This window comes from Carcharodon carcharias, chromosome 13 (assembly GCF_017639515.1).
Source record: "Carcharodon carcharias isolate sCarCar2 chromosome 13, sCarCar2.pri, whole genome shotgun sequence".
Lineage (NCBI taxonomy): Eukaryota > Metazoa > Chordata > Chondrichthyes > Lamniformes > Lamnidae > Carcharodon > Carcharodon carcharias.
Genome location: NC_054479.1, coordinates 44,846,995 through 44,869,524, shown reverse-complemented (window position 1 = coordinate 44,869,524; position 22,530 = coordinate 44,846,995). Strand labels below are relative to the sequence as shown.

Genomic DNA, 22,530 nt, shown 5'->3' with positions numbered 1-22,530 from the left:
AGGGAAAGAGATGAATATTGAGAGGCAGTGAAGGAATTTAGGGATGGGAGAACAAAAAGTAATTCTTTAGGGGGCTTTAAAAGAGGTATGAAATTGGATGAAGAGACCGAAGTAATTTGTGGACAGGGGTGTAATGGCTGTAAGGTTGACCTGGAATATAGAACTGAGAAGACAGGGAACAAGACATCACCCAGGATGCAAGTGAGGGCATATGGCCAGAGAAATTTCCCACAGTTTTACAAAGCCATTTGGAAATTTGAGGAGGAGGATGTTCAAACTAATTTGTTCAGTTTTAAGGAGCCAGTGAAACTGGGGAATGGTCAAGGTCCTAATGTTCAAAGGAGAGGGATCTGAGCCTCATAGTTCTGTATTAAATTAAGTTTATGCAGGGTGAAGGCTAGTCAGAAAAAACGTATCCTGAAGGAGTGAGCATGAATGAAAGATTCCAGCAGCAGGGACTAGTGAAGTAATGGTGCAAATGACTAATGTTCTGGAAGTGGAAGGTAGTGATCTTGGGTGCATAAACAATGTTGGGAAGAGGGATCAGCTCCAGGTCAAACAGAACATGAGCTCCATTTTGGTTTAGATGTTTTATATGTCTAAGAAGTAAAAAAGTGTCGAACACATTTACATAACTCTATCTACTGCCACCGCAATGAAACAGGAAGTCAGTGCCACTGACATCATTAGTGTACGCCTGGAACAGGAAGTGGAAACCCACTCTGCTCCAGTGCTACTGACATCATTGTTGTGGGCCCAGGTGAACGTTCACCACCCACTTGCTCATCTTGCTTGCTGGCCTACTCATCACTTTGCTTCTGCCCCGCTCCCAACCAGTGAAGACTGAAATCCTTAATCATGGTGAAAAAAAACATATTTTACTCATGCTGCACTTGTTTAAATATCTTTATATTGCTCAATATTACGGATGGTCCTATTCTTTGATGCAAGCAGCTATCTGTGACTGGCAGCGATGTCACAAGCACTGCAACTGCATGTTCAGTGAATGTGCCCTGCAGTTGTGGCGGCAGCAAACGCAACCTTTATTTAAATACCCTTGAGTTCATGAGTCCCACTAGCTGTATCACTGGCAGCAAATCTCAGGCAGATATCTCAAGCTTATCAATGATGTAGAAACAACAAAGAAAAATAAATTTTAAAAATTAGAAATAAAAAAACAGAAAATGCTGGAAATACTGAATAAATCAGACAACATCTGTGGAGAGAAACAAAGTTAATGGGCTGGATTTCCGTGACCGAGGCAGGTAGCTTAAGGCAGGAAGTTTCCCAACTTGGCAGACTTGTCTCAGTTTAAAGGGTCCTGTTAGGCTCAATTTCTGCTCCAGGGAGGCGGGGTGAGATAAAGTCAAGCCCCCTGATCCCAGAAGCAGATTCTAGGGGGCAAGGGGGCTGAGCGAGTGCTGAGGTGGGCTGATTAGAAGTTCTCAGTTCTGTGTTGTTTTAGCAGCTGTTAGGCACTCAAGCTCTCACCCCTCACCCACTCACCATGTCCCCTCGTGCCCCCATGTCACCTCCATGCCAACACATGCCACTCACCCAGCCACATGGCATCTCATACCTCCATGCCACTTCCATGCTAACTCATGCTCCCACCCACTCCTATGCACCCTCTTTCCCCATGCCACCTGCATAGCCACTCACCCAGGATCCATAGAACCATAGAAAAGTTACAGCACAGGAGGAGGCCATTCAGCCCATCTTGTCCATGCCAGCCCGAGGACACCCAGGTGCCCTTTCTAATCCCACCTTCCTGCACCCGGCCCATTGCCCTGCAGCTTACAGCACTTAAGGTGCAGATCTAGGTACTTTTTAAAAAGAGTTTAGAGTTTCTGCCTCTACCACCAACTTGGGCGACGAATTCCAGACACCTACTACCCTCTGCATAAAAAAGTTCTTCCTCATGTTCCCCCCTACACCTTCTGCCACTTATCTTGAATCTATGTCCCCTGGTTCTAGAATTCTCCACCAAGGGAAACAATTTTATCCTGTCTATTCTATCTATTCCCCTCATAATTTTGTATACCTCAATCAAGTCACCTCTCAGCCTTCTTTGTTCTAAGGAAAATAACACCACCCTATCCAATCTCTCCTTGTAGCTACACTTTTCTAACCCTGGCAACATTCTTGTAAACCTCCTCTAAACTCTCTCCACAGCTATTATGTCCTTCCTGTAATGTGGTGACCAGAACTGCACACAATACTCCAGTTGTGGCCTCAATAGTGTTTTATACAATTCCAACATTATATCCTTACTTTTATATTCTATACCTCTGCCAATGAAGGAAAGCATTCCATATGCCTTCTTTACAACCTTGTCTACTTGAACTGCTGCCTTCAGGGACCTGTGTATTGTACGCCAAGATCTCTCACTTCATCTACCCCTCTTAGTATATTCCCATTTATTGTGTAATTCCTGTAACTGTTTGACCGCCCTAAATGTATGACCTCACACTTCTCTACGTTAAAATCCATCTGCCACTTTACCGCCCACTCCACCAACCCATCTATATTGTTTTGGAGATTATGGCTATCCTCTACACTATCCACTACTCGGCCAATCTTTGTGTCATCTGCAAATTTCCCAATCGTGCCCCCCCCCCCCCCCCCTCCATGTTCACGTCCAAATCGTTAATATATAACACAAACAGCAAGGGTCCCAACACCGAGCCCTGTGGAACACCACTTGAGACAACTTTCCATTCGCAAGGGCATCCATCGACCATTTCCTGTTGTTTCCTGTTACAAAGCCAACCTGTTATCTAGTTTGCCACATTACCCTGAATCCCATGGGCTTTTACTTTCCTGACCAATCTGCCATGTGGGACCTTGTCAAATGCCTTGCTAAAATCCATGTACACAACATCCACTGCACTAAATCAACCCTTCTTGTCACTTCCTCAAAGAATTCAATCAAATTTCTGAGGCAAGACTTTCCTTCAACAAATCCATGCTGACCATCCCTGACTAGTCCATGCCTTTCCACATGACAGTTAATCCTATCTCTCAGGATTGATTCTACTAATTTGCTCACCACCGATGTAAGACTAACTGGCCTATAATTGTTTGGCATTTCCTTTGATCCCTTTTTAAACAATGGAACTATGTTTGCACCATGGGCAGGCCTCCGGAGCCATGCAGAGAAAAATTTCTAAAATTCTAATACAGCTCTCACTCATACACACTTGATAGTGAAAAAAAAACTCCCATTCATGAAACCCATTCAAAACTTTTAAATCTCAAATGGGTAATCTGTTATAAAACAAACACACTTCTATTCAGTAGCCACATCAAAGACAGCTAATTGTTTAATAACATTGTCTCTTTACACTGTCAAACAAATGGTGAACTCAGAACACCCTGCTGAAATAAGTGCTTTTGTAGCATTGTAACTCAACCATGTATTCAGAACTACAAAACAACAGCCCTCAGGAAACGTAACAAAGAACTCCTATTGAAACTGTGGAACAGTTGGTTATGTTATATCATGTGCCCCTGAGGGTATCATAGAAGGATGTTCCCTTCAGAATGCTGAAAGAAGAAGGGAGGGGTAGATGTGTTCGGTGGTAGCATCATGCTGGAGGTGGCTGAAATTGCAAAGGATGATCCATTGAATACGGAGGCTGAACCGTATCATGTTTCTAGGAGGGAGGGAATGGGGTGAGAGCAGAAGTGAAAGGGAATATACACAGTTGAGGGCCCTATCAACCTTAATGGGGGGAGGGGGGGTGAGGGAAGATGAAGGGGGTGGAAATCCTCAGTAGTGGAAAAAGAAGCCATATTGGAAGTGCTATGTGGAAGGCTGCATCATCTTAACAAATACGATAGACACGGAGAAACTGGGAGAATGGAATAAAGTGCTTACAGGAAGCAGGGTGTGAGGAACTATAGTTAAGCTAGCTGCAGGAGACAGTGGACTTATAATGAATATTGATTGATAGCCTATTTCCAGAAATGAAAACAGAAAATTCAAGGAGAGAAGACCACATGAAGGAGAGGGAAAGGTGGAAATTGGGAGCAAAGTCAATTAAATTTTCCAATTATGGACAACAGCAGAAAACGACAGTCTTCAATTTACCTGAAAAAGAAAAAGTTAGTACCTTTTTACCTATGAATGTGAGGAAATGTACATAAAAATGCTATAAGCAAATGTATATAAGAATGCTGATGAAGAGTCATATGGACTCGAAACGTTAACTGTCTTCCTCTCCACAGATGCTGTCAGGCCTGCTGAGTTTTTCCAGCTATTTTTGTTTTTGTTTCAGATTTCCAGCATCCGCAGTATTTTGCTTTTATATAAGAATGCTATGTTTTGCTAAGTAAAAAATTGACCATTAGGTAGGAAGGGATTTGTGTGTATAACTCTGGTAACATTTACAAGCACTTTTCTAAAATCAAAAATGTAAGTTGGAACATTTGTTTGATCACTCTCACATTTAGTACCTGGATTTGAATCCAGCTTACCACTGGTGGAATGGAAGTACCCTACCTCTAACAGGAGAATCAAAATGATTATGCACCTTCAATCCAATCCCTCATACACATGAGCCCACAGCACAATTTCCATTACATGCCCTCAAATAAGCATGCATTGCTCAAGCAGAACAGACATTGTTATGGCAGAGTAGATGGAGGCAAACTTTGTATAGGTTCAGTTTAAGTGACACAGAGGTGTTAGATTCTAATAAATGGCCAAAGGAGGAGTGTGTCCTATACCCCACTAATGGCACTTTTCACCTTGAATAAAAAGTGTTATTGCACTTATATGTAAAGCCTATCAGCAACCTATGAAAGATTCTGTGCCCTACAGGTAGTTTTCATTAAATAAAAACTCTTTGTAGTCATGTAAGATTAAACGGTTGTGATATGTTTTGGAATAAGCCATCACAGCTGTCAAAGCCAGGTGTCAAAGAAGACACAAAAGAAAAGACAATTTATCTAATACGACCTTCCTTGAAGCACATCTCTTGACAGTTGTGACAGCTTATTTCTAAATCAAAAACATACAGTTTAATCTCATACTACTGCTTATAATGAAAGTCATACCTATCCTGACAAGATCTTTTTATCGTGTCCTACTGTTTATTAAATTTACCAGTAAGTGCAATTAAAATTCTGACAGGTGGCAAACATAAGCAAAATAGAGAATTACTTCCCACCACTTATGAAATTTGATCAAGTCACTTGCCATGTAGTAAATGTTTCTGTTAACTACAGAGTAGAATCTCTCAGTGCAGGGAGAGACCATTCAGCTCATCGCTCACAAAAGGTGAATGGACATTGAACATCCAAAACACTGTTCTATGTATACACATTGCATTCACTCCTAGAGATTATAAGCGTGTTGTAGAATGTGTTCACTATAATAAACCAGATTACAATCATTTAAAACTGTCTGAAATATGTACATTTTTGAAAACCTTCCACTTAAATTTAAAGAGAGAATTTTTTTTTTTAAAAAGACAGTTGTTTGGCATTAGACATTTCGAGGGAATAGTCAACACTTCCAGTGATGAATATAGTGAAAAAAGGAATCAATAAAATGCATTTACGCACCTAATGAATTTGTATAATACTGGGTAAATCATAGTTGCTGGAAGTATACTTCTGGAATTGAAAGTTAAAGAGTTACATGAACTGGTTGGGAAGGAAGTATTGAAAATAATCACGATGCTAAGGAATAATTAAAAGCCTATAAACAGAAAATATCAATAAAAAGGGGGGGTAATTAGTGTAACTTACTGCATTTTTAGACAACCAATAGGCAACATAGGGAAAGTTTTACAATGAAAATTAGATACCTGCACTCAGCTGGAAGTAATTTCATTATAAACCTGCAATAATGTCACATTCATTAATCTCATTGTGTGGATGCCAACATGTATCAAGTGGCAGCCTGACAGTAGTAACAGAAAGTGACTAAGATAATTACCTTACTCAGATCATAAAATTGAGACCAGAGATTTATCATGAACAATTATAAATACCAGGCACCAATCCCAAGAGTGAATTGCCATCTTAGAGATTCAGATAGCAGTTACTTAACTAACTGCTCAGTTTATTTTTGTAGTTTTTGTTTCATTTAGATTGCTGTCTTCTAATCACTGCCAGATATCCATTATGATATACGTATGGGATGTACAACAGCAAACTATTGAATATATAATTTATCCCATTAGTAAGCTGAGGTGGTCTACGGATGTGATAAATTCAGCATTCAACTGCCTGTCATTTAGTGTTGTTAATGCAATAAATAAGGTATGATATATAATAACAGTAAAATTTAATTACAGGGTTTAATTATATTTTAGCCTGGGATATTCAAGCATGGAATATGCTTTAGAGGTATCTCAATTGAGGAAAAAAGTGACACAATCAAAACTACAATGCAGAATAGACATGAAATGTATAGTTACAATAAAGATTTTGCCAGCACTCAGTGCATGTTAAAGGAACAAGGCAATTTTGAGCAAGCCAATATATATATATATTTATATAGCACTGAAAAATGTATGGGGAAAATCCATAATGCACATAACATAGTAGACACGATAAAAACAAAAAATGCTCGAAATAATCAGCTCTGCTGCATCTGTGGAGAGAGAAACACAGTCAATGTTTAAATGCTGAGCATTTTAGCACTTTCTGTTTTATCCCATTGTGTACCTGACTAATTTTTTTTCAGGAAAAAACATACCACCTTTCAAACTACCTAGGATGGCTAAAACTGCAAATTAATTTAAGCCAAGAAATAAATTCACGTCAAAATGAATTAAGCAAAGCCAGAACAGCATATAACTATTTACTTCTTGAACTGGAAATAACAATGCTCTCTGGAACCGAAAGTCTTCCATTTCAAAATCTTTACACAGAGCCATTTAATGACACAGTTGCATTCTTTTGCAACATAAAATTCTGTCTCAATGCCCAGGACATGGAAATACGATTAAATTGAATTAACTAAAAATATCAGTGTTAATATTTTGAGACAATAATTATCTATTATTTGTATATATAAAAAACATATTTTATATATAATATACACATTATAAATAAGTTTTTCAAAAGCTTGAATATTAACCAAAGAATTAATACAATCAACATGCTAATGAGTTACTTCCATTGCTAGAAATGTGTGCCTGCTTGGTCAGTGTCTCTGTACTCTTTTAAACCAAAGTCCAATACATAGACACAGGACAAACAACTGACAAGAATTCCATTTTAAAATCGTAGGATGTTGTCCTTGCTACAATTCCATGTGAACAAGATATAATATATGGTGGAATTTTAATTCAATAAATATCCGGAATTAAAAGTCAAATGATGACCGTGAAACCATTGTCGATTGTCGTAAAAACCCATCTGGTTTACTAATGTCCTTTAAGAAGCAAATCTGCCATTCTCACCTTGTGGGGCTTACATGTGACTCCAGATCCTCAGTAATGTGCCTTCTGAAATGGCCTAGAAAGCCATTCAGTTGTATCAAACTGCTAAAAAGTCAATAAAAAGGAATGAAACCAGATGGACCACTGGCATCGACCTAGACACTGGAAACGACAACGGCAAACCCAGTCCTGTCAACTGTGCAAAGTCCTCCTTACGAACATATGGGGGCTAGTGCCAAAACTGGGAGAGCTGTCTCACAGACTAGTCAAGCAATAGCCTAACATGGTCATCCTCATGGAACCACATCTTACAGATAATGTCCCAGACACCACCATCACCATCCCTGGGTATGTCCTGTCTCACCAGCAAGACAGAACCAGCAGAGTGGTATACAGTCAGGAGGGAGTTGCCCTGAGAGTCCTCAGCATCGACTCTGGCCCCCATGAAGCCTCGTGGCATTAAGTTAAACATGGGCAAGGAAACCTCCTGCTGATTGCTATGTATCACCCCTGCCCGACTCTCCCCCTCACCCCTCAGCTGATTAATCAGTATTCCTCCATGTTGAACACCACTTGGAGGAAGCATGGAGGGTGGTAAAGACGCAGAATGTACTTTGGGTGGGGGACTTTAATGTCCATCACCAACAGTAGCCCGATAGCACTGCCTAAAGGACATAGCTGCTAGACTGGGTCTGCAGCAGGTGGTGAGAGAACCAACAAAAGGGAAAAACATACTAGACCTCATCCTCACCAACCTGCCTGCCAGTGATGCATCTATCCATGACAGTATCGGTAGAAGTGACCACCGCACAGTCCTTGTGGAGGCGCAGTCCTGTCTTCACATTGAGGATACCCTCCATCGTGGCACTAACACTGTGCTAAGTAGGATAGATTTCAAATAGATCTAGCAACTTAAGACTGGGCAACCAAGAGGCACTGTGGGCCATCAGCAGTAGCAGAATTGTTCTCAAACACAATCTATAACCTCATGGCCCAGCATATTCCCCACTCTACCATTACCATCAAGCCAGGGGATCAACCCTGTTTCAATAAAGAGGGCATACAGGACAAGCACCAGGCATACCTAAAAATGAGGTGTCAACCCAGTGAAGCTACAACAGATGGACACAGCTAAGTGATTCCACAACCAAAGGATCAAATCTAAGCTCTGCAGTCCTGCCACATCCATTTGTGAATGATATGGACAATTAAACTGCTCACTGGAGAAGGAGGCTCCACAAATATCCCCATCCACAATGATGGAGGGGCCCAGCACATCAGTGCAAAAGGCTGAAGCATTTGCAACAAACTTCAGCCAGAAGTGCTGAGTGGATGACCCATCTCGGCCTCCTCCAGAGGTCCCTAATGTCACAGATGCCGGTTGTCAGCCAATTCGATTCACTCCACGTGATATCAAGAAATGGTTGAAGGCACTGGGTAATGCAAAGGCTATGGGTCCTGATAATATTCCAGAACTAGTGCTCCAGAGCTTACCACACCACTAGACAAGCTGGTCCAGTACAGCTACAACACATGCATCTACCCAGCAATGTGGAAAATTGCCCAGGTACGTCTTGTATACAAAGAGCAGGACAAATCCAACTTGGCCAATTACTGCTCCATCAGTCTACTCGCCATCATTAGTAAAGTGACGGAAGGGGTCATCAACAGTGCTATCAAGCTGCACTTGCTTGGCAATCACCTGCTCACTGACGCTCAGTTTGGGGTCCACCACGGCCACTCAGCTTCTGACCTCATTACAGCCTAGGTTCAAACATGGACACAAGAGCTGAACTCCAAAGATGAGGTGAGAGTGACTGCCCTTGACATCAAGGCAGCATCTGACCTAGTGGGCATCAAGGAGCCCTAGCAAAACTGGAGACAATGTGAATCAGGGGGAAATCTCTCCACTGGTTGGAGTCATACCTATCACAAAGGAAGATGGTTGTGGTTGTTGGAGGTCAATCATCTCAGTTCAGGACATCTTTGCAGGAGTTCTTCAGGGCACTGTCTTAGGCTCAACCATCTTCAGCTGCTTCATCAATGACCTTCCTTCCATCATATGGTCAGAAGTGGGGATGTTTGTTGATGATTGCACAATGTTTAGCACTTTTCACGACTCCTCAGAAACTGAAGCAATCCATGTCCAAATGCAGCAAAACCTGGACAATATCCAGGCTTGAAATGACAAGTGGCGAGTAACATTCACGCCACACAAGTGCCAGGCAATGACCATCTCCAATAAGAGAGAATCCAACCATCACCCCTTGACATTCAATGACATTACCATCGCTGAATCCCCCACTATCAACATCCTGGGGATTACCATTGACCAGAAACTGAACTGGAGTAGCCACGTAAATACTGTGGCTGCAAAAACAGTCAGAGGCTAGGAATCCTGCGGCGAGTAACTCACCTCTTGACTCCCCAAAGCCTGTCCACCATCTACAAGACATAAGTCAAGAGTGTGATGGAATACTCTCTGATTGCCTGGATGAGTGCAGCTTCAACAACAATCAAGAAGCTTGAAACCATCCAGGACAAAGCAGCTCACTTGATTGGCACCCCTTCCACAAACATTCACTTCCTCAACCACCAACGCACAGTACCATCTACAAGATGCACTGTAGAAACTCACCAAGCCTCCTTAGACAGCACCTTCCAAATTCACGACCACTACCATCTAGAAGGACAAGGGTAGCAGATACATGGGAAAACCACTGCCTGAAAGTCCCCCTCCAAGCCACTCACCATCCTGACTTGGAAATATATAGCCGTTTCTTCACTGTTGCTGGGGTCAAAATCCTGGAACTCCCTCCCTAACAGCACTGTGGATGTAACTACACCACAAGGACTGCAGCGGTTCAAGAAGGCAGCTCACCACAACCATCACAAAGGTGATTAGGGATGGGTAATAAACGCTGGTCTAGCCAATGATGGCCACAGCCCATAAAAATGAATGAAAAAAAGGAATATTTTATGATTAATGCACAATTGGGACTTTGTCAAAGACAAGTTAGATCTGAGAAAAAAATGTAAGGAAACGAGAGAGTGAAAGTGCAGTAAATGAGTTGTAATGTCAGATTATGGAAAGAGGTGGTGGACAGACCATTGCACAGGCCCTTAAGCCTTTATTGTTCCCAAATTACACAAGTGAGCTGGATGCTTAAACCAAATACAAACGTCAAGTAGGTGGAATATGCAAAAACAGATGTTGCAACTAACAACTTGTAGAATTGTCAAAAATGTTAATGAGATTTAACATTCAAATATGAAATATTGCAGGTGTTACAATCCTTGACGGATACCCAAGTCATTGGCAAGATTTGGTTAGGGATCAATAACCTTTTATTTAAAGTGGACAAAGTTTGAAATTCAAAACACTTGTAAATAGATCAAAGTCACAAGATTCCATAGCTTTTGAGCAAACAAAAATAAAAACTACTATAGAAGGTCAGAAAGGTAAAACAATTTACAATATCTATCTTATACTCTAACATTTAGGGTTAATATGAGGTACATGTGAATTAACTAGCCAACTGTGGGCGAACACACCACACTACACAATAAATGGCAGAAGTGACCAAAGAGTGTCCGTGGATTTCTCAACAACCCACCCAAACTTTAGTAACACTATGAGTCAACCAATTTCATGGAAACTCTGTTTCGCTCACAAGGGTTTCTAGTCTTCACCTTTGAAGATTTTGCCTTGGAATTCTCTCCAAATGTCGCTCCAGCTTGGATGGCTTCAACAACGGCCCACCTTGCAGGATTTCACTCTCGTCTTCTGAGATTCTGTTCCCCTGGATTCGCCGAGTATACACTTGGACATCAACTCACAAGCACATTTTCAAATCTTCAGCTATGCTGAGCAGAACACTGCTGCCCCGAAAGGGTACCTTTGCCCCAAAGGCCCACAGCACGGAGTCACCAACCTTCAGCTACCTTCTTCACTTAAAGTCTGTGTCCATAGCCTTCTCCTGTTTGGAGCCTGTTTCTCTGCTCCTTTCTTTTTAACTGAACTGGGACCTCTTTCTATTCCTGTTCCCATTCTGGAACTTTTCTTTTGGGACCTCTCCATGCCTCGCTCCCTGTCTCCTGCCTGGGACACTTGCCTGTGATGGCTCCCCACTCCTGTCCCAGTTTTCGCACCGTTTCCTAATGCACAAGTGCACTGGGCCTGAAAAAACAAAAATGCGGGTCTGCGCATGTGCAGCCTGCTCTCAGTCTATGCAAGAGCAAAAGCTCCGAAGTGTTCCTGACCTCTCTGCTCTCCAACAAGATACGTGTTGGTTTCCTAACACATATAACATCCTGACATGCACACTGGTATACAACAAGTGGACTTTAATTAGCTCAGAGATATTTAGAAAGAAACAGAGATAACTTTAACTTTGGACAATGGTATAAGACGGAAGCCATATGATCAGCTGGCCTTTATACACCATGCCCAATTTTCCTTTGGAAAGTGGGGAGAGTTGTATAATTGGCAGCCAGTCCTCCATCTGCAATTTTACAGTATCACCCAAAGTTAAATTTGCCCCCATCGTCTCTTCCTTTTCAAAGTTGAACTAATCTTTGGAACATCCTGCAGACATGATAAGGTACAATATGAACGCCAACTTTCTTTTTCTTCCTATGCAATGTATCAAAATTAGTTAAAAGAAACGGAACGCTGATATGCATAGCCACAAGTGTTTAGTTTACATAGATTATGACCAAGATTTACAATGGATTTTTCAGGCCATATTTACAATATTATGTTCTATTGTGGGCACCACATGACAAAAATGAAATATATGCTTTGGAAAGAATGAGAAGAGTATTATGAATGATCCCAAGCACAAAGTTCATAAGCTATAAGCAAAGGTTCGAGAAATTCACGTTCTGCCAAACGGGCTTTTCGATCTTCACTTTTTCTTTAATGTTCTTGTGGGAAATGTTATTTATTTTCCACTGGAAATTTTTGTCTCCTCATTTAAGATTAGAAGTTATAGGAATGTAATTCTCTACTAGCATTTATTGTAAAATAGTGTCACAGTGCTGATCTAGATTTCCAGCACCATAGGTTTTTGGCACTCTAAATGTTACAAGAGTGCAGTACACAGCCTTCCTAAAATGATTTTGTAGTATAATTTTATTTGCAGTGGCACCATGTCTCAGAGTTAGGTGAGTATCAAGACAAATTTTATTGTCACAGAATTCACTGAATTTCCTCAGCGTCAGGTAGATGTGAAATTAATCCTAGCTTCTGTGCCTCAATATAGGTTGTTAATTGAAAACAAAATTTAAAAAATCCACCATCTACGATGTATATTCTGCCTTATTTCTATTTTTGAAATCATGAAAGTACTGACACCTAATTTGGAGCTAGTAAATACTGATCAATCCTGAAACTGCAAAAAAATTATTGCTTGCTTCCAAACCAATAAACAATAATATTCTAAGTTGAATAGGAGTTCAAAAAAGCAAAATAAAAATTGCACATCATCCATTTAAGAATGCAGATATTACAGAATATTGCAGCAAAATCCAACAGGAAACTTAAGATGATTCAAGACATGAGTTGGAACATAAATAAAGCATTAAAAACAAGCATAAAGTGGAATCCAATTCATCATGTATAATATTGTACGCTCTAACCAATAATTTCAACATATTTTTACATTTACTAAATATTGTTATAATTGCTGCCACATTTTTCAATAAAATTACTGTGGTAGAATTGCGAAAAAAAATACCTTATTGCCATGGCTCATTATCCAACCAAAACTTTTGACACCACAGGCAATCCGATTAATAGATACATCCAGGCAGGTCACAGTATTTCCATAGATGGAGTGAAGTATCTTTGGCTCTGTATCATGGTTGAGTAAGTAAACAGTATCTTCAGCTGCTGCTACTACTGGTTGATTTTCATCTGTATTTACAGCAACACCTGGAACAAGCTGAAGGTAGCTAACCTATAAAATAATGGGATAAAATTAATTTCAGCAGTTTTATGGATTACATGTTTTGACAGAGAAAAAAAAGTTGAAGTATCAATTAAACATGTCTGACATACATGGTAGTTAAACTTTTTAGGAAGTGAATTAAATTCTCGCTTTTCACAATGTAACTTCAATTATTCATGTTAATTATCTGTAGGAATAATGGAATAATGAGAGACTGGCAGGAGGCGGCCTTATTTCTACTCCACTCACCTCTCTGTTCTGCTCCCACCAGTGAGATCAGCTGGCATTGGAACAGCTTATCTGCCAACTCAAAACATCCACACACACCAACCTCAACAGACCCGAAAAAGCTGGCCTAAAAACATTACTCAAGCCTGAATGGCAGCTACAGAGGTGGGTACTAAAGGATGCATGCGGTCACCTCCAGCTATCCTATTGGCAGTGTCCATTAAACTCAGCTTGCAGAGCTGTCGACTTAAAAATCAATAGAGCCTGCCTGTTCAAACTGCTTCCAATGCCACCAAGTGCAGCCTGGATTGAATATAACGATATTGACTTTGGCCTGCTCGTTTGGACTTATGACTGGTCCGGCAGCTGCAGTCATGAATGAGTACATGGGGGAGTTTTGATGGCAGATCACCTATCCAGTGCCAGTGAATCTTGCCAGCAGAAATAGAGCAAAGGATGGGAGTGCTGCAACAGAGGACTGAGGCAGGATGCAACACATTCAAAATTTACATTACCAACTTACAATGTCTTTCTGAGGTAATCTTGGTTATGGCAGATAATTAAAGTTCTGCTGTATTGCTCTTGTTTCTTTTCAAATGCAGTGAATATTTCTTTTTTGACTTATCTAAACACTTAAAAAAAATTAATAAACAAGTGAATGGTGTTCCTACAGACTCAGTCTGGTGCAAAGCCAGCATTATATTCTTATTAGGTAATGAAACTGATATAATTCTTGGCAAGAAAATGATGTCATGGCAACCCAGCAGGTTTAAATGAGTGACCGTGGTTAAATGATTCGAATAACTAACACCTGTGAAATTCACGGTAATTAAAGGGATGTATGAGTGACTTCTATAATTAAATGAAATACTTCACCACTGGAGTTTAGTTCTCTTTAAAATCTACAGTGTATATCCCTCAGGGCCCACATTAATAAACATTTCACACATTGTTCAGTGGATGTTTTGTGTCTCTGCTTTCTCAACATATAATTAAATGCTAGCTTTGGTAAATGCCAAAAGCAATATAACTGATAGTGCCTGCCTTTATTGTACATTGATTTTAGCCAGTGCCTGCTTTTATTATACATTGATTTTAGCCAGTCTGCTGACTGTGCCAACTTGAAAAAGATAAATCAACAACTTTAAGGGTGTTTTTGCTGTACAGTCACTGTTAAATGTTCAGATTTTCTCAACACTTGCACTCAGTGCTTTAAGCAGAATGGCAGCTCAACACCAGGCTGTTTTCCAATGAACCAAAATGTGCAAACTTAGACAAGCTATAAATTGGATAGTGTGCCATAAAAGGAAGGAAAACTGGCATTTACACTGTGCCTTCTACATCCTCAGGATGTCCCAAAGCACTTCACAATTAACCAAGTATTCTTAAAGTATCAGCACTGTTGTAACGTAGGAAATCAATTAACCCTAATTACAGTGAAATGCAGTAGTCATTATGTAGATTGTAGAATACCCATCATGTTCATTTGCCTACACTGAAATCCAGTAAATAATACACTGTCAGCACTCAACATTTAGGTTAATAAATAATTTTGTAATTAAAGTTACACAGAAGCAGAAAGACACAGCAAGAAATAAATAGCATATAGCTTGACCCATAATATATTAACTGTTTCAAACCAAAGAAAAATCCCAAAATGTTCATGTCTTTTTGATAGCTTCTAACAGGCATTACCTGGGAAAACAATCTTGTATACAGCTCATGTTAGCTCCATTTTGTGGCTCAAAAAGCATGAAGCAGGGATCTGGGCCCTACAGGGTTGTTCCTCAATGATATGTCTACATGTAGTTTGATCTTACAGTCGATCATTCCATGATTGAAAAATGCCAAACAAATGCTTTTCTATGGTAAGTCAGTTGAGATATTAATCCTTTCTAAAATATAAGTAGACAAGATGTCAAGAGTAACTTCCTGGCCACCTGTTGTTTCTTTTGATTCTCATACCAGATAGCATTGAAAACAGATTTCTTCCAGCTCTTGCATACATTTGAATGATTTTAAATGATGTACAGCCCAACCCTTCAGAAAAAAGCTCCCTTCATGGGAGCAATTTAGTATGCAATAAATTTACGTACATGCTAGATACTTCAACATTTATAAAAATTGGGTGTCCATCTGTGCATCATGTCCCCTCCCTCTTTCCCGAGAAGGAATGGTCTCCAGAATGGTGCTTCTGCCCTGCTTGTTGAACTGTAACCCAGACTGTGCAAGGCTCCTGGAGCTCTCCCCCTTGTACCCCTTCAGTCTATTGTCAGCTACTCATCAACATTGGGCTGTTGTCCGTACTTCTGTTTTCTGCTGGAAGCCACAGCCAATATAAATACAGTCTCCTTTGGAGTTCTCCTTATTGATCACTGAAGTTATTTATTGCCTATGCCCAAGTTCATTACTGCAGTCTATGGCTTCTCTCTTGACCTCTCTTAAACTCTTCCCAAAATTATTTATTGCCACTCACTGCCAAACAGCACTCTGTTTCCTTTAAGCCAAACTTACTTATTCTAGTTTGTACCTATTCTTTCATATTATGTAATCCAGCCAGCATCTGTTACTCTGTACTGATCTCTTTCTGCATCTTCATTCAATATGCCATTTCTATCAATAATCAATTAGTACAGAATCAGAAATACTGTTCTTATTGTATCATAGAATGGTTGATTACAGCACAGGAGAAGGCTATTCAGTTCATTCTGTCATGCCTACTCACTGTAAGAGAAACTTGGCTAGTCCCACTCCCCCAGCTTTTCCCCATAACTCTGTAAATTTCTTTGTTTCATGTAATTATCCAATTCTCTTTTGAAAGTCACAATTGAATCTGCCTCCACCAGACTCTCAGGCAGTGCATTCCAGATCCTAAGTGCTCACTGCACAAAAAATGTTTCCTCATGTCACCTTTGCTTTTGTCATTAAATTACTGTCCTCTGATTCTCAATCCTTCTGCCAATGGGAAAGATTCTCCCCATTTACTCAGTTCAGTACACTCATGATTTTGAACACCTTTACCAAATCTCATCTCAACCTTTTCTCTATGTAGAACAGCCCCAGCTTTTCCAATCTATCCACGTAACTGAAGTCCATCATCCCTGAAACCATTCTCATAAACGGTTAACCATAACCTGCTTGTTGTTGTACTTTATACCTCTGTTTATAAAGCCCAGGATCTCATTTGCCTTTATTAACCATTTTCTCAACTGGCCTTGCCACCTTCAATAATTTGTGCGCATACACACTGGGACAGGCCCCACACACTGATGCGTAAAATGATGCGCGATGACATCGGCTGTGCGTCCCGACGTCACTGTGCATCATTCCGATCGGCGGGCACACACCGGAGGTGGCTGTGCGCCCGCCAACTGTCAAAGGCCTGTTAAGGTCATTAGGAGAGTAATTTAAATAATTGACAGGGCTGCCCGTCCAAACCTAAAGTTGGCGGGCAGCGAAGAGCCCAAGCAGCCTTCACGTTTTTCATGAAACCTCATCCATGGGCGGGATGAGGTTTCATGAAGGTTTTATTAAATTAATAAATATTTTTCACACATTTCATAAACATATCCCAGCTCATGTGACACTGTCACATGAGGGGACATGTCTAAATAATTTAAACCTGTCTTTATTTTAAACTTTCAATTTGAACTTAATCTCCCTGAGGTAGCTCTGTGCCTCAGAGATTTCTGCACTCTTTCGCGCACATGAGCGAAACAGCGCAGGCCCCGACTCTCCCTCCTCCCCCTGCTCGCACAGGTAGCGCTGAGCGCTATTGGGCGGGCATCATGCTGGGTGGGCTTAATTGGCCCGCCCATGTAAATGGCAGCATGCAGCCGATCACAGGCGGCGATCTGCTCTGTACCTACTCCCGACCGTTAGGCAGAAGATTCTGCCCCTTATTTCGGTCCTTGTCATTTAAGGAGTCCAGGTAGCATTTTAACCAGTCTATTCCACAGACTATAGACATGCATCCACAGCTGAAGGAACCTGCAACACAGACATTCATCACTGGGCTGAAACCTCTTGTAACTAATACAATGCCCTCTCTTTGCCATCTTCTGAGTCTTCTGCCTCATGTTTAATTTCGAACACCTTATTATATCATTTAGGACAGTTCATTGCATAATGATATTTTCAAACTGCATCTAAAACACCGATTGACCAGACCCCGGGCATTTATGGGGTTCATTCTTTTGTTGTAATTCTCCAGTTCTTTTCTCCTGTCATAACTGTCAAAGGTGATTCTGTCTTCATTGTTAAAAACAAAAAAACTGCAGATGCTGGAAATCCAAAACAAAAACAGAATTACCTGGAAAAACTCAGTAGGTCTGGCAGAATCGGCGGAGAAGAAAAGAGTTGACGTTTCGAGTCCTCATGACCCTTCGACAGAACTTGCGTTCGAGTCCAAGAAAGAGTTGAAATATAAGCTGGTTTAAGGTGTGTGTGTGGGGGGCGGAGAGATAGAGAGACAAAGAGGTGGAGGGGGGGGGGGTGTGGTTGTAGGGACAAACAAGCAGTGATAGAAGCAGATCATCAAAAGATGTCAACGACAATAGTACAATAGAACACATAGGTGTTAAAATTAAAGTTGGTGATATTATCTAAACGAATGTGCTAATTAAGAATGGATGGTAGGGCACTCAAGGTATAGCTCTAGTGGGTTTTTTTTTATATAATGGAAATAGGTGGGAAAAGGAAAATCTTTATAACTTATTGGAAAAAAAAGGGAAGGGGGAAACAGAAAGGGGGTGGGGATGGGGGAGGGAGCTTACGACCTAAAGTTGTTGAATTCAATATTCAGTCCGGAAGGCTGTAAAGTCCCTAGTCGGAAGATGAGGTGTTGTTCCTCCAGTTTGCGTTGGGCTTCACTGGAACAATGCAGCAAGCCAAGGACAGACATGTGGGCAAGAGAGCAGGGTGGAGTGTTGAAATGGCAAGCGACAGGGAGGTTTGGGTCATTCTTGCGGACAGACCGCAGGTGTTCTGCAAAGCGGTCACCCAGTTTACGTGTGGTCTCCTCTACATTGGAGAGACCAAACGTAAACTGGGCGACCGCTTTGCAGAACACCTGCGGTCTGTCCGCAAGAATGACCCAAACCTCCCTGTCGCTTGCCATTTCAACACTCCACCCTGCTCTCTTGCCCACATGTCTGTCCTTGGCTTGCTGCATTGTTCCAGTGAAGCCCAACGCAAACTGGAGGAACAACACCTCATCTTCCGACTAGGGACTTTACAGCCTTCCGGACTGAATATTGAATTCAACAACTTTAGGTCGTAAGCTCCCTCCCCCATCCCCACCCCCTTTCTGTTTCCCCCTTCCCTTTTTTTTCCAATAAGTTATAAAGATTTTCCTTTTCCCACCTATTTCCATTATATAAAAAAAAACCCACTAGAGCTATACCTTGAGTGCCCTACCATCCATTCTTAATTAGCACATTCGTTTAGATAATATCACCAACTTTAATTTTAACACCTATGTGTTCTATTGTACTATTGTCGTTGACATCTTTTGATGATCTGCTTCTATCACTGCTTGTTTGTCCCTACAACCACACCCCCCCCCTCCACCTCTTTGTCTCTCTATCTCTCCGCCCCCCACACACACACCTTAAACCAGCTTATATTTCAACTCTTTCTTGGACTCGAACGCAAGTTCTGTCGAAGGGTCATGAGGACTCGAAACGTCAACTCTTTTCTTCTCCGCCGATGCTGCCAGACCTGCTGAGTTTTTCCAGGTAATTCTGTTTTTGTTCTGTCTTCATTGTTTCTAGTTACAAATCTCCATTCGTACTGATGCTTGTGTCCTTTTTCTTAACGGTCTCACCGTCAACATTGTATCCTCCATTTTCTGTCTACCATCAAATGACCCATTTGCGCCATGAATGCTGCCGGAAAGAAATGTTTTCCGAGGAATTTTTTTAAAAAGAGCTCCTGACATCTGTTTTAGCAGTGTGCGTCTTTCCGCGAATTTAACAAGACTAGAAGTCCGTCCATATTCGATACCCGGGCACAGTCTAGTAACTTAAATGCCCGCACCGACTGGGGAATTTCTAGACAGAACTTTTGCAATCTTGCATATGGCCTACTGAATTCCATTCATCTTCTACGGGATTATCCAGCTTTCTAAATTTGTCAAAATCAGACCACGCTTCATAAGCACTTAACAGTCATCCTGCTGATAGATCTTATCCATAAAATCAAATAGCATTTCTAAACCTTCATCCATGTTCAAATGCTCAGGCTCCAACTCCGAAAATACTTTGCATCTTATTTTGCTTTTGTATGGTAACGAAAGTGCCAAGGTCATTCCTGGTATTTTTTCTTTGGCAAGGACATAACCAGTGTCCACATGATTACTTCATTCTTCTGGCGCTCATAGGGTTCACTCTCAGAAAACCTCGGTGGGTAATCATACCTTAAACACTACATTTTGATTCAGCCATTCTCCAAAGGTAATCAAAACCACTCTTCTCAAAGTTAAATCCAAATGCAGTCTTTTGTTTGAAGAAAGCTTAGTTTCCAATCTTTTACTTATAAGCAGGAACCATCCCCTGCTACCACTGATAAGGTCACAATGCCTGCTTGAAATAAAGATAAAGACTAAGACTGGCTTCTTCAGCAGAGTTTTATTTTTTGGTCCAAAAAAACTATACAGAGAATTTGTCTCACCTGTTTTCTCTTTTATACATTCAAATGGGTACTTAGCTTAGGATAATTACCAATTGAACTCCTTGTGAGTTAAGTGTTTCTTTCCCCAACAGCAGTCACTTGTACAAATTCTCTAGCACAGGAGGTACCAGAGCAGCAAAAGACCAGGACCATGATATCTGCAGTATCTTAACAGACCACAAAGTGTTGACGTAACATCCTTTGACAAATCTTTGGCTTTGCTTTAGCAGCAGAACACCACACTAACCTGGGTATAGCAAGAACATTTCTCCCCATGGTATTATGAACTCTAGGCAAAGGCAGTTAATGATGTGTCAATTAAATCCTTGAAATACAAACTAAACAAATATTTGCTCGTGAGAGTGATTGAAGATTTTAAGGAAAAGTTAAAATAATCACAATGATTCCTCTGTTGCAGGAAACATGGAAGAATTACCTTTGGCTTACAGCAACCCAAAGGGTAAATCTGTATTAATATGTAGTTTTGCATGACTACATTTGAGGGATTAGGGAGATATTTTACAGTGTTACCTTCTTGAAGATTCACTGTTAAATGGTTTCCTCCTTTAGAAAACTAAATTGATTGGAACAAATTGTCCATGATGAAGCAAATTGTATATGATCTGTGATGGGTTAAAATGACCTTGCTCATTACAATAGTCACTACATTCCCAAAGTAATTAGTTGAAGATTTTTGAGATCTTTGAACATAAAATATTCTATAAATGTAAGTATTAGTGCTTTATTTATATTGATCTTTCTCCTAAATATAAAAGCAAAAAATTGCAGCTGCTGGAAATCCAAAACAAAAATAAAAATACCCAGAAAAATTCGGGTCTGGCAGCATCAGCGGAGAGGAACACAGTTAACGTTTTGAGTCCGTATGACTCTTCAGCAGAACTAAATAAAAATAAAGAGGTGAAAAATAAGCTGGTTTGGGTGGGGGGGGTGGGTGGTGGGGGGAGGTGGTGGCTGTGGTGGGACAGGTCTCCTAAATATATTTGATTGGTTAACCTTTGTTCTTGCTTTGGATTGCTCAACCCTTGAAATACGTTAAGGCATTCTAGGGGACATTGGTGACACACAAGCTTCATGAGTCTGTGATAAAGAATGGGTTTATTAAAAGCATTGGGTAATGACTAATAAATGAGAGATACAATGGAAGCACAAACTCACCAGTTTCTGGAGTTCAAACTCGTATGCTCTCCGCCAATATCCTTTCTCATCACTCGATTCTAATCTTACTTGATAGCCTGAGCAAGTTGCTATTGCAGCACTGTCTGATGCCACTGCTATAGCCTGTATCTCTTGGGTATGTTGATAATGATGAACTGGTTCCCGTGCAAGAACTGTGCTCCATACATCAACAGCACCTGCAGGCGGACACAAGAGGAAATCAGTAAAATGATTATGCAACATAGTCTCAGAAAGTATATGCAAATAATATGACTTCTAAAAAATACTCACCCACAATTCCATTAAAGCCCTTTAACTTTATACATTCAATAACTCAGCAATCATTTCTCTTTTTAAAAAATGCATATCACTTTTCATATCACATGGAAAATTTCATAAATTAAACTTCGCAATGCAGTGGTTGCACACTGCACATTAATTTGGCTTGGACATTATGTTTAAGATCAGACAGATGAAGAAATAGTAATGCAAGATTCAATAACTTTCAATTCCTCTAAGATACTTTGACCTGCGTAAATTATTGGAAGCGCATAATACAATGTTAAAAATCAATTCTCAACAGGTACGTAAATTGCAGGACAACAAGCTGCTTTTTTGAAACCAAGAAGTAAAGATCAGTACACAAACTACATTACAATTAGCACTGCAGCTGGTTTCCCATCAGGCCTTAAAGTACAGCAATTCATGGGGTAATTTAAGTGGACCTGTATTCTCAGCTGACCCACATTTTGAGGGAATCACACATTTAGGGAAGAAATTCATCTGGGCATTCTTTTCTGGGCAAAGAATTGGTGCTTTGCAGGCAGTATATGCCCCAACCATCAAGATTGCATCATAATTGGACTATGGACCTCGTTTCAATAATTTAGGCAAGCTGCTAACACTTATCATGCATTCAGAGGGCGCTTGCCCATATGAAGACTTGTATGTCGGGCTGCTCGCCTCGCTGGCGCTGTGGGGCATGGCAGAGTAGGAGTGCGTTGTGGGGGGCAGTTTGTCACAAGTGCAGTGGGTCAGGGGAGTCCTCTGGCTTATGACACTTCCCAACCTCATTCCTCATTACATTTTGGCCCTTG

General features: G+C 40.7%; 1 protein-coding gene across 3 annotated transcripts in view; it reads right to left on the bottom strand.

Moving 5' to 3' along the window:
- Positions 1-22,530, bottom strand: part of fbxw8 (F-box and WD repeat domain containing 8) — a 161,081-nt gene that overhangs the window by 58,276 nt on the left and 80,275 nt on the right. For all 3 annotated transcript variants that reach the window (XM_041203188.1, XM_041203189.1, XM_041203190.1), the window contains exons 6-7: positions 21,434-21,630; positions 13,145-13,366 (exon numbers count right to left, since the gene is read on the bottom strand). In XM_041203188.1, the coding sequence (XP_041059122.1) occupies positions 13,145-13,366; positions 21,434-21,630 (419 nt within the window). The remainder of the gene's footprint in view (positions 1-13,144; positions 13,367-21,433; positions 21,631-22,530) is intronic.